This window comes from Candoia aspera, chromosome 7 (assembly GCF_035149785.1).
Source record: "Candoia aspera isolate rCanAsp1 chromosome 7, rCanAsp1.hap2, whole genome shotgun sequence".
Lineage (NCBI taxonomy): Eukaryota > Metazoa > Chordata > Lepidosauria > Squamata > Boidae > Candoia > Candoia aspera.
Window position 1 is genome coordinate 33,185,453 of NC_086159.1, and position 12,166 is coordinate 33,197,618.

Consider the following 12,166-nt stretch of genomic DNA (forward strand, 5'->3'; position numbering starts at 1 on the left):
TGGACTGGCTTCAGTGAAATGAATGAAAACTAGTGGCCACAAAGCACTTTTCTCCTGCTTCCAGGTTCTTACAGAATATTTGTTTTTGCTGCTTCCCTCTTATTTAGAATGCCAGGGAGTGGCATGGAGTGATATGATGGTCTGACATTGGCATGATTAGTCAGTGAGCTTTATCACCTCCACAGATTCTCCGTGTTAAAACTGTTTGGGAGTAGAGTGTCCCTCTGCTTTTCTGCTCTTTGAACATAGGTTTTTTTTCCCCACTATCTACAAATGATTTGCTTGCTTTACTGCTCATGCCTTTTTCTGAGGGAAAGAGAAGAGAGACCATTCTGTTGCTCTGGCTTCTTGTTAATGGTGTCTTTTGTGTATGTTCCTACCTTTTCCTCAAATCCATAAATTATTAAATCCTTCTATTTGTCCAGAAGTGTCTTCAGGGTATGGCTAAAAAGGCAGCTGAGATCACGTGATCAAAGCTCCACCTTTTTTTTTAAGTGCATCACATGTGCAACAGGCATAAAAAAAACCAGGTGGAACTTAGAATGCTCCAGTCGGCTTGACTTTCCTTTCCCCCACTCCTTGCAGACACCCTGCAGACTGACCCGATCACAAGGAATTTTAAAATAAAGTTTGATTCAAGTAGGTCAATAAAGGTTAAGATATTCAGAGTGCTGTGTAGAAATCCAAGTTGTATTGGAGCAACTCTCACAGAATGTAAGAGTCTATTAGCTCACGTAAGGGTAAAGTTAGGGCGTAGATCAGACAAATACAGGGGTGTCTGCAGGGAGTGGGGGGAAAGAAAGTCAAGATTTTTGCATTGGTTCAGCACAACTTAGATTCTTTGTTGGAGACCTTGTCCTCAGTTGTGTTTCATCTGGATGCAATAAAATCTCACTCCTCCATGATACAGGAGGCAAGAGCTGACCATGTTATCACTAAAACCTGTCTGGAAACATGATGGTGTTCCCTATCCAAGATCTGCTCACGAGAAATGGGGGGTGGGGGTGGCAATGATCCTTTGTGAGATCTCAGCTGGTGCCAGCCACCCTGTTCCATAAGTAGTTGAATGTGAATGCCTTTACTTAAAGCTGGGTTCCAGAAATAACCTGTGTATCACCACCTTAGCTGCATAGCAGCAACTCTACCTGAGCTTCTGGACATCATGAAGGAGTTGCATTCTGCCAAGTTGGTTGCCCCAAAAACACTAGATTGTCTTCATTTTAACTTGAGGGGAAGAAGTACTATTGATACATGCTACTGGAAAATCAATAAGACTCACATGTCTGAGAAATTGATTTTTTTTTTACTTTATTTTATATATCCCTACTTCTAGGGACACTTGTATCAAAATATTTACAATGACTGCACATACAATAAATGTTGAGAAATGGCAAGTATGACAGAACATAATCTAGCAAATACATGTAAAAACAGTATAATGAAGAAAGCAAGAAAGAGAATACTGTTTATACTAAACTTGCAACCCTGAATTTGTCCCCTCTTCCTTACTTTTCATATCACTCAGGTACAATAAAGCAGAGAGAGTATTAGCAACTTCCCAAGCATAGTTTCCATTCATTATTTTTAACTGATCTATATAGCAGGAAGGCAACTGTAACTATGATGAAATAAGAATTATTTCCACTTTCATATGGCAATTTTCTGCTTGGCCCACTATTTGCAAAATTTAATTAGCTGGGCTTTTTCTTATCCCTTGGGAGACACATTATATGCAATAAAAGCAGAGGGGGAAAGTTAAGATGGGCAGAAAAAACAGAAGGCTTGTTTCTATAATCATCTAGCAAAACAGAATCCTGACTAAGGAACCCTGTTTTATACTACAAATAATTTCTTTCTTGTCCAATGCAATATTAAGGTCTGCCCTCAACATACATATACCAACATTATATATTATAGTTTAAATGCAAGTTCCAATACGGAAAGCCCTAGTTTAACAATGTCCTCCCCAGTCTATTCAATAAAGTGAGAAAATGTTGATAGTTTTATCTAATTTAATGCTGGGAGATGAAATCCCATGCGCCAGAGTTGAATGCCTCAAGGACTGACACTTGTAGAACACAGACATTACGGACCCAACAGTTCTGTCTTCGTAATGTGGTTTTGTCAAATGGATATATCACATTCTGATAGAAAGTTGCACATCTTAATGACATGCTATATAATTATGATTATTGCTTGCCTTCCCCACCCTATCCCATCTTCCTTTACCATTCACCTCTCTTTTCATTCCCCAATGGCTATTGCCCCTTTGTCTTCTTCAGCAGCAGCAGCACTATTTCTTTACATGTCAAATAAAGATTGGAAATGAAATATTTTAAAACATTAATTTTAAAGATAATCTTCAAACAGCTTGATTTTTCACATTTCATATCTTTTAATTCCAAAGATTTTTTAAAATCTGAGATGAACAATGAAATAACATATCTCCCATTCCACATTTGGAAAATAGGCACAGTGATAAATGGAACTGGTTATGGAACAGTGAGATAGCTTAGGAGATGCAGGTTAGTTTGAGAAGTAACTACAGTTCTGTCATCCAGTACTTCATTGCTACCCTTCAGCATCAGATGACTGAGGCAAGTGCCTCATTTTACTTTATAGTATGGTCAGCTCTAACACTGTTTAATTTAGAGGGGAGGCTGACACCTTCTTGGATGACTAGAAATGGGTGGTTGTGATCATGTGTGATGTGTCTTGCTGCTGAAGGATCAAGGAGGAAGTTGAACAACTTACATTATTTCTGCCTTTTCTGCAGTCAGTGAAGAACACTGAGGCCTTTGAATGGAGTCTGAGAGATATCACCTCTGCTACTCTGAAGGTTCTTCAACCATCTTCATGGTCTTAGATTCATGACAGGAGAGAGTCTATAGCAACTCTCTCTAGAGGATTTTTTCTGTGATTAGGCATGTTGGGTGAGTAGTGTATTCATTACATTTGGCAAACAGTTCTCATAGCAAAGTGAGTTCACAACCCTCCCACCAGTCCCCCTATTTGTAATCTTCCCTCTCAATTTTACCCTGACAACTCTCATTTCTTCCTGAGTACAAGATACAGGATCCCAATAATGAAGCTAAAGCAAAAGCAGATCCAGGCAAGTATAAAAGAATATCCATGGTGACTTTCTTTGTAATACTGAGGAAATCGGGCAGTATAGATCGAGGCAGCAATCAAAATAAACAGCCCTGTGAAGACAAAAACAACCAAACAAATAAATAATAAAATAAAATAAAATTGGGAAGACACTTTAATTTTTTAGCTCATCCAAACAACTGTAGATTTCATAGTGAAAAGAGGTGGAAAGAAAAGGATTGACTTCCTTAATTTGAATATTGAAAAAAAAATCCAACTGCTTTATTATAAAAAAAAGTATATTTTGCTTTGAAGCAAAATATCGCTTTCAATAACAAAATAGCTCAAACTGCACAGGGCTATTCTGATTTGATTTCTGATTAAGTTATCAGATGGATTTATTTTTTTCAAATTCAAAACCTAACACTACTGCTGATAGGGCCCAGTTGCATGTCTGCAGTCATTCCATATAAAGTCATAACAGATATCCTGAAAGCTAATCACATTATTTTCCCTTATACATTTTTCTGTCCTTTTTTTCCTTCCCTGTCACCCTGCCTGAGAAAGAGTTCTCAAAAATTCCAATGCTTGCATGCTATTTGTAGTCTTAAGCTGGTCTACAACAAGATTGCTTCAGTCTCATTTAGAGTTTTTCTAGCCTCTTATGTATAGGTAAGTCTACTTGAATACCTTGGAATAAACATACTTTTCTCTCTGGAATAGGCCCCTAATTCCAGCAGTAATGTAACTGCTTCTGTACAGTGTCACAGAAGGTAGTATCTCTTTCACATGTACTGAACATTTTGTTCATTTTTAACACTGGAGGCCCTTCTCCAAGTTCCCCCCAGTGAAAAAAGAATAGAAGGTAGCCATGATGAAAGGTCCTTTTCATCAGTAGCCTTCACAATTATAAAATACCCTCCCCATAGTATTTTTCTGGTACCTTCTTTAACAGCTATCCAGGAAGTCCAATGTTTAGACTTAGGTTTTCTGTTTCCTTAGACTCTCTAATACAGTATATATTGTTTAAGCAATGAACTATGTGCTTCTTGGATCCAATAAAAGTGTGAAGTACTAGATATTTACATACAATACAATCATAACTATATACCATCCTTCCCTCGTATTTTGGACTAATTTCCAGTTTGCTACTATAGACAATTGCTTTCCTTACAGCAAATCAGCATAATAGCTCCAGTGATGTAGAAGCGTTTTCCCTTCTCCATGGTGAAGAGCTGTACCACAAACATGACCAAAGAGATGAAGGAGAAGATGATGGCCAGGATTATGAAGGCCTGCACAGCCTTGAGGGCAGCTAAAGACACATGGGAAGAATGGGACAAAGGAAAGCATGAGTCCAATGGACAGCAAGGTACTATTAATGCAATAAGTATAGATGAAAATAAATAATCTCTTACCCAAGTCATCATCATTAACAACAAGGTCCTGGCAAGTGTTTTCTGAACATTGCTTCCAGAGCCCTGAGGAGTTTGTTTTGTCAGAAATGGAGGTTACCATCCAGACCTAAAATAAAGCAGAAGCCACCTTCATTGTTAGATTACCTCCCTTCAAGAAAACTGACTTATCAAGCTAAAACTGGAAGCCAGTTCAGCTGACCTTTTGCAAAGTGCCATCAATAATTACTAGGTTTACCAAAATAAATTCTGGATTATATTGACATATATCTGATATTAGGGTGCTTTTTCAGCAATATGAATACACATATTATAATTTCAAATTGTGATGTGCTTAAGATAATATAAACTGAGAAAAAGCAGTTTGCCAAAATACAAGGCAATTACTGAATGTGAAATTTAATATTGATTTAGTAACTTTAATAGAGAGGTATAGTAGAATGAATAATGTAAACAGAAAAAAAATGAGATATTCATGAAAATTGTTGTTGTTGTTGCTCAGGAAATACTGTAATTAACAGTATTCCCAATTTGATGCTCATCTAGAAAATCCATTTTGAGTTTTCCTTATTCCTGGGGAAGGGAAGGAGAAGGGGGTTGATTTCCAATAGACAACAAGTGAAATAACCATTGATAAAATATTTTTTTTAAATCTTGTTAATTCAAGCTACCTGCAAAATGGTATTGAGATAGTTGTTGCTGTTGTTGTTGTACTAGCAAATTTGGGAATGTTTGGAACCAGTCACGATCTAAGATACAGGAACAGGGGGAAAGAAACTCAGTGGGCATAAAAAAGAGAATATTGGAACCTAAGTGCCAACTGGATTAAACCAAAGAGTTATTTACTGCAGCATTGTGTCATATTGTCAGCACCTGATCATTCAAGCATTCACACAATCACAGTCAGGAGGCTGGGATTCCTTTAACTGTTTTAATGAAGCGTAATGAACGGTACAGAAGGCAAGCTACGAACAAAGATTTCCTGCTCAAACCTAACTTAAAAACTACATTCTCTTAGTTAGTCCCCTTTCCCATGAAACCATGTCACCCCCCCTCCCATCCAGATGGTATTCCTGGCATATCTCAACCCCGTGTCCTTGATGTCCTCCATAGCCATAATAAACCACTTCATACTCCAACTTCACACCCCCTCCCATCTGGCAACACGGATTCCATTCCTTGAAGAAGGAAATGATGGTAGATGCTCCGATAAGGGTTTCTGTGAAACCTTTGATCAGGGGAATCTGACACATATAGTGTCATGTCTGCTCCATCTGGGAAATTTATGAGATAGCTTTTTACACTGTTGCTTCCCAGAGGCTAGTGTCTAAGGTACAGTATGCTGCCTTTGATTCTGGAGACAGTTTACAGCCACTGAGGCCACTAGCCACCAATAGCCATGCCTCTACTCCTCTCTTGAAACACCTAAAGTGATGGCTATTATCACATTTATCTCTCAGTTTTGGGCTTCTCAGCTTGTGATAGGAAGAGGTATTTACCATTCTGTCCTAGGCAACCAAAATGAATTAGCTTTGATGTTCAACACCTAAATACAATCACACACACATTCCTTTGAAAACTGTATGACATGGTGATGGTCACTCCAACTGATGGCTTTTGTCATAAGGAACTGCCTTGAACTATTTCATCATCAAGCTTAGAATTTCCTGTTCTGACAATAGCTCTCAATGGCTTGAAGCAGAGGCCTTTTGCATTGTATCTGACCCTTTTTAATTAGAGATTCTTGGGACCAAAGTGATGTCCCACTGTATGAAAACTACTGCTCTACCACTAAGTATGATTCCTGTCTACAGTTTACTTCAGTAGAACTAGCCCATCTGTTCCATATTCCTGGGCCTTCTGTTCACAGATTTTGGATCTTCTTCCTTAAAAACTCAGAAAGGTAGGATTATCTTTTTTTAAAAAAGAAAACAGAGATTTTCAGGTTTAGGTTTCACTAGATTTTATGCTTAAGCAGACCTTCTGTGATGGCTCCTTGACTTTTTACTGAAGAGCCAGAATCTAATAATTAAGGTGTTCATTGAGATTTAGAAGAGTAAATTTAGGGCAGCCATGAAGTGAGTGACATAAAAGATGGTCAATCCAGAAAACTCTAGTTACTGCCACTGTATTAAATAAAGAAGTTTGTCTTATCATCACTTGCAATAATATATCTTAATGCTTGCTGCATTTACTCCATTTATACCACAATATATTTATAAATCATAAAGAAGGCTTAGACATTCCCATTCATGGGCATCCACAGGGGAGAGGGTCAAAACCACAAAAATAGTAGCTGCAACCACATGAAACTTTGCCCCCTCCTTGTTTGACACCCTCCCCCACCATGGATGCCCCATTCCCATTGCAGTTGCCTTAATACCAGAAGCTGGACTGGCTACTACATGAAGGATCTCTCCTGCCTTTTTGAGACAACCACATGCCCAGATTTTTAAAAATGCAAATAATTTATTAACAAGTAACCTGTAGGAATTATTAGATGCTAGATACCTGGAGAATATGGTAGAAAGGGTAACATTTCTGATGTCACAAATAGTCCTTCTATTTGATTTTCCCTGTGATCTAAGCATGGTCAGAGTTATTTACTTTTTGATGTATTTGTATCATTTAAAAAAGTTTTTAGTGTAATTTGATATGTTAGCTACCATCTCATTATATATTGACTGTCCCCTAGGCTAGAGCTATATTTCTATGCTTCTAGGTTATAGTGAGTAGAATACAGACTCATTTAGAGCGGATTTATTTAGAGGCCGCCCATTGAAATAAATGAAAATTCAGTTGTTTCTTTATTTCTTTATATAATTTCCTGATAAAGTTTAGAGGCTGCCCACTCTCAGTGACTGTGGGCAGCTTATATTTAAAAAAATAAGAAAAGTACAAATAACCCGCCCCCTACATATATCCTAGTCCTATTTTGAGTATGTTCAAATAAACATAATGCAACTTTAAAAATAAATGCTAATGGGTTAGACGGATATCAATTTTTCAGAGACTAGTCTCTGTACCTTAGTATTACATTATGAAAGGGTGCAGGGGGGTGGCAGTGAATCCTTGTAACTTACAACATGAAAACGGCTCCTTGGGTTTTATTCCTTATAAAACCTACCCAGATGACTGTAACTGAGTATTCCTGAGCTTTAAAAAAAGTCCTATTCATTATTCATACACAAAAAGTAATTAGGCTGAGTGCTACAAGTGATAAGGGTCCCTCACATAGCTAATAGGGGCCCATTTGGTCTGCAGCAATGATGGCGTCTAGGGGGGCAGACTTTCTGCTGGTGGAGTGGCAGAGTAAAGAACAGGGCATTTTTGCTCTGGCTACTTACTTCATAAAATATTTGGAGGAAATCCCTGGAGGGAAATCTAGCTGCACATTTCCTATCTTCCATATTCAAATGAGAATCATGGGAAGCTGGAATGGATATGACAAAGATATTCCTAAAACTCTCTCTGCAAAATTCTATTCTCATGGATTTCTGAGGAGGCGGGATGGATGCCAAATACTGGAACAACAGAGCGCTGAGAAAACAAAGAACTCATTGTGGTTTCCTGAGTTTTTTGGCTTCTGAGTATCTTTCCTGTTTTTGTTCAATGATATGTTGGCTTGTGGGCGATGGGTGTGTGTGTGTGTGTGTGTGTGTATGAGTGTGTATAAAATGATTAGGCTGCTTCAGATAGAAGCATCCAGCAGATGTCATCATAAACTAAAGCAAAGGAGCCAGTTGATATGTAAATTTAAGTGTAGCCAAAGCAACCCTGAGTAACACATTCCACTGCCTTCCTGCTCAGTTCACTTCTAGTGTTCATCAGCTAGCAGTCCAGAGTGAATGCTGTGAAATCCAATGAGTCTGCTTTCCTAATAAGTACACTTATTCATGCAGCATTGGGTGCGGGTCATTGAAAATCAGTCCTCAGCTGATTTTTAGTAGACTGTTTTCTTTTCCAAAGGAAGTGGTGTAGAAAGAATCTTGAATTTTGAATCTTTTACCAGAAGTTTCTAAAAAGCCACATAAACTGCTCAGCCATGCTACTGAACCATTATAAAAGAAATTGTTGGGGGGAACTGTTCCCTCCTATTTGCTTATCTCCTGAGGGCTGTACTTATTGTGAGCTTATTGAGATTGGTCTAATTAAGGGAACATAACAGAAATTATGTACTTTAGAGCTAATGTTTCCAACAATATCAAATCAACATTACATTAACTTTATTGAAATATTCATAGTAGTCCATAATAGCAATAATAATGATTTGAGAATTCTTTTATCTTTTGTAAAGGAAAACCTGTTTGATTATTGTTTGCAATTGATGTTAGCAAAACTTTAATCATCTTAATTTTGTCTTCCCTACCTGGTTCTCACTGGATTTCAGATCATGTTACCAGCTGCATGGACTTTGGATTGGAGGAGATGAATTCCAGCACATCAGGAGGCAACCAGATTAGACAAGGCTGCTTCACTTTTAGGTCTAAATGGTTGGCTCTTTTGAAGTACCAACCAACTTGATTGAGAGCCAGTTTGGTCTAGTGGTTAAGGTACTGGGCTAGAAACCAGGAGTCTGTGAGTTCTAGTCCTGCCTTAGGCATGAAAGCCGGCTGGGTGACCTTGGGCCAGTCACTCTCTCTCAGTCCAACCCACCTCACAGGGTTGTTGTTGTGGGGAAAATAGGAGGAGGAAGGAATATTAGGTATGTTCGCCACCTTGCGTTATTTATAAAAATAATAAAAGTGAGATAATAAATAAATAAATAAATAAGATAAACTTACACATGAAGGTTTTTTAATACAAGAAAGAGAGACAGATAGATGAAGATGATAGATAGATAGATAGATAGATAGATAGATAGATAGATAGATAGATAGATAGATAGATAGAGATAGCCCACAAGGCAATTCCTGTTCTATTAGGAGAAATGTTGGACCTCAGAATCTATTCACACAGGCATCAAGGGCAATCATAAATATTGGAAAAGCCTCCAGCTCATGCCGAGTTAATTTTTTATATCTGTTGTAGGAGAACAGCCATTTTAGTCTATGGTAGCCAAAAGTCAGGAGGAGTCTGGGAGCACTTTTCAGACTAACACTTTTTATTTAAAGGCATAAGCTTTCATGAGCCGCAGCATCAAATAGTGAGCTATAGTTCGCAAAAGCTTATGCCTTTTAAATAAAACGTGCTAAACTGAAAAGTGCTACTAGACTCCTTCTGATTTGTGTGTCTTTGTCTGTCCGTATGTGTACACATGTGTGAACTTTGTTTTTAGTGGACTGAATCTAAGTGCTAACCAAATCCTACCCTACTTTTGTTTTTGAGATAAGCGAAAATAAGCTAGATGCTAACATATGGCTGGGCCCTATGTGTTGGCAACACATATGATGCAAATACAGCACTCAGTTAGGGTGGATCCATTCATTATAGTGTCACTTTGGGATGTTTCTGTCCATTAATATATGCCATTCTACTCTTGATTGATAACTGGCAAATAGAGGGAGAAAATGTAGAAGCAGTGAAAGACTTTGTATTCCTAGGTGCAAAGATTACTGCAGATGCTGACTGCAGTCAGGAAATCAGAAGACGCTTAATCCTTGGAAGAAGAGCAATGACAAATCTTGATAAAATAGTTAAGAGCAGAGACATCACACTGACAACAAAGGCCCACATAGTTAAAGCAATGGTGTTCCCTGTAGTAACATATGGCTGCGAGAGCTGGACCATAAGGAAGGCTGAGAGAAGGAAGATTGATGCTTTTGAACTGTGGTGTTGGAGGAAAATTCTGAGAGTGCCTTGGACTGCAAGAAGATCCAACCAGTCCATCCTCCAGGAAATAAAGCCAGACTGCTCACTTGAGGGAATGATATTAAAGGCAAAACTGAAATACTTTGGCCACATAATGAGAAGACAGGACACCCTGGAGAAGATGCTGATGCTAGGGAGAGTGGAAGGCAAAAGGAAGAGGGGCCGACCAAGGGCAAGATGGATGGATGATATTCTAGAGGTGACGGACTCGTCCCTGGGGGACCTGGGGGTGTTGACGACCGACAGGAAGCTCTGGCGTGGGCTGGTCCATGAAGTCACGAAGAGTCGGAAGCGACTAAACGAATAAACAACAACTCCCGTGTTTAAAAAAAAATCTAAGTGAGAACTCATATCTAAATTGTTTGTGTGTGTATGTATGTATGTATGTACGTATGTATGTATATATGTATTCTTTCAAAATGCCCATTTTAAAATTCTTTTGATACTTTTTCATACCTGGACTGTGCTGGAATATTTGCAAGTTTCCTAAATGGTGGAGATCTAATTTTGGTGCTGCACATTAGTCCAAGGGGCACAGTCTGGGTCAGTTCATCTCAGAACTGAAAGAACAAATTCCTCCAACTTTCCTGTAATTCACTATAAATTTGGCATATGCTTGTAAGTGGCATGGAAAAAAGGAAAAAAGGGAAGAAGATAATAAAAAGAAAGGAGAAAAACTCAAAGGCACACAGAAAATTTAGTGGCTTGGTACATTCTGACTTTAAAAAATATATATATTCAGGGGCAATTAGTTGCTGAAGTACCCTTATACATTATCTGAGAACATATCAATAAAGGCTAAGTAATTGAACCAGATAGGGTATGAGGCTGAAGAATCAATGCATGGTGTAATTGCTTCTGAGAAATAATCTGTTAATTTGAAACACATTCAGCCCCAGAAAATCAACTTTTCCTGTGCATTAAAGGCTTTGCTAGATTACTGTAGCTAGAACTATTTTGTGCCACTGTTCCCCAACCTGAGATGCCCTTCCGAATGCATGGGACTACAGTTTCAATTCTTCCCAGACAGCATTAGAAAAGGCTATCCTATGACCAAATTATATATTAACAGGTCCTTATTGCCCATTGCATATCCATAACATTATAGCATTTCTTGACATTTCTTTGGACCTCTTTCCTTTTGTCAATTATAATAGCAAATCAACTAAACAAGTAACTCTTAAAAGGAATATAAATTTTGTTCAGAGGAATTTATACAATGAGGACCAGAATATTGAGTAGTATGGAATTGAATGGGTGGGTTATCTCAAGCCTACTTTTGTGAAGTTCTTTGCTTCCTAACAAAGGGGTGAGGTGGGGGTCTATCTCTTTTGCATGGAATGAAAAAATTCCTTTCAGAATTTGCAAGAGGGAGGGAGGCATGGTAGTGCTTACCTTATTAAATGCATAAGTAAATGCTAAAAGTTTTGCCTATCTTTTTTACACTAAAAATGCCTTATGTGCCCCATTTCCTGGAATGGTGTAACTGAATCATTTGAAGAAATACTGCATAGAAGAAAGCTATGTGTGAGATGATCCAGTCCTGACATCTAGGCTTCCTTCTCCTCAGGATCCTGATTGATTTATTTGATGCTGTAGGAACAAAGCCTTCAGGCTCAACATTTTGGGAGTGTGGAAGGAACAGACTCGAGAAGATTGCTTCCTGTGGGGTCTCGCAAAATGGTTAGATTTTTTTTTTCCTGCCATGAGGTATTGCTTTATCTCATGCTCCAGAGCCTCCAAGAAGATTTCTTATCCCTCTTTACATAGCCTTACACACCTGAGCTTTGCTTCCTGTTCAGCTACAGGTAATCCCCAGTCATAGAATCACAGAGTTACTGAGTTGGAAG

The 12,166-nt window shown here is 38.3% G+C and overlaps 1 protein-coding gene across 1 annotated transcript in view; it reads right to left on the reverse strand.

The window, feature by feature from the left end:
• Positions 1–1,289: 1,289 nt before the first annotated feature.
• EMP1 (epithelial membrane protein 1) overlaps positions 1,290–12,166 on the reverse strand; it is a 41,467-nt gene continuing 30,590 nt past the window's right edge. The window contains exons 3-5 of the mRNA XM_063308578.1: positions 4,509–4,614; positions 4,265–4,405; positions 1,290–3,203 (exon numbers count right to left, since the gene is read on the reverse strand). Of these exons, the coding sequence (XP_063164648.1) occupies positions 3,049–3,203; positions 4,265–4,405; positions 4,509–4,614 (402 nt within the window). The 3' untranslated portion in view covers positions 1,290–3,048. The remainder of the gene's footprint in view (positions 3,204–4,264; positions 4,406–4,508; positions 4,615–12,166) is intronic.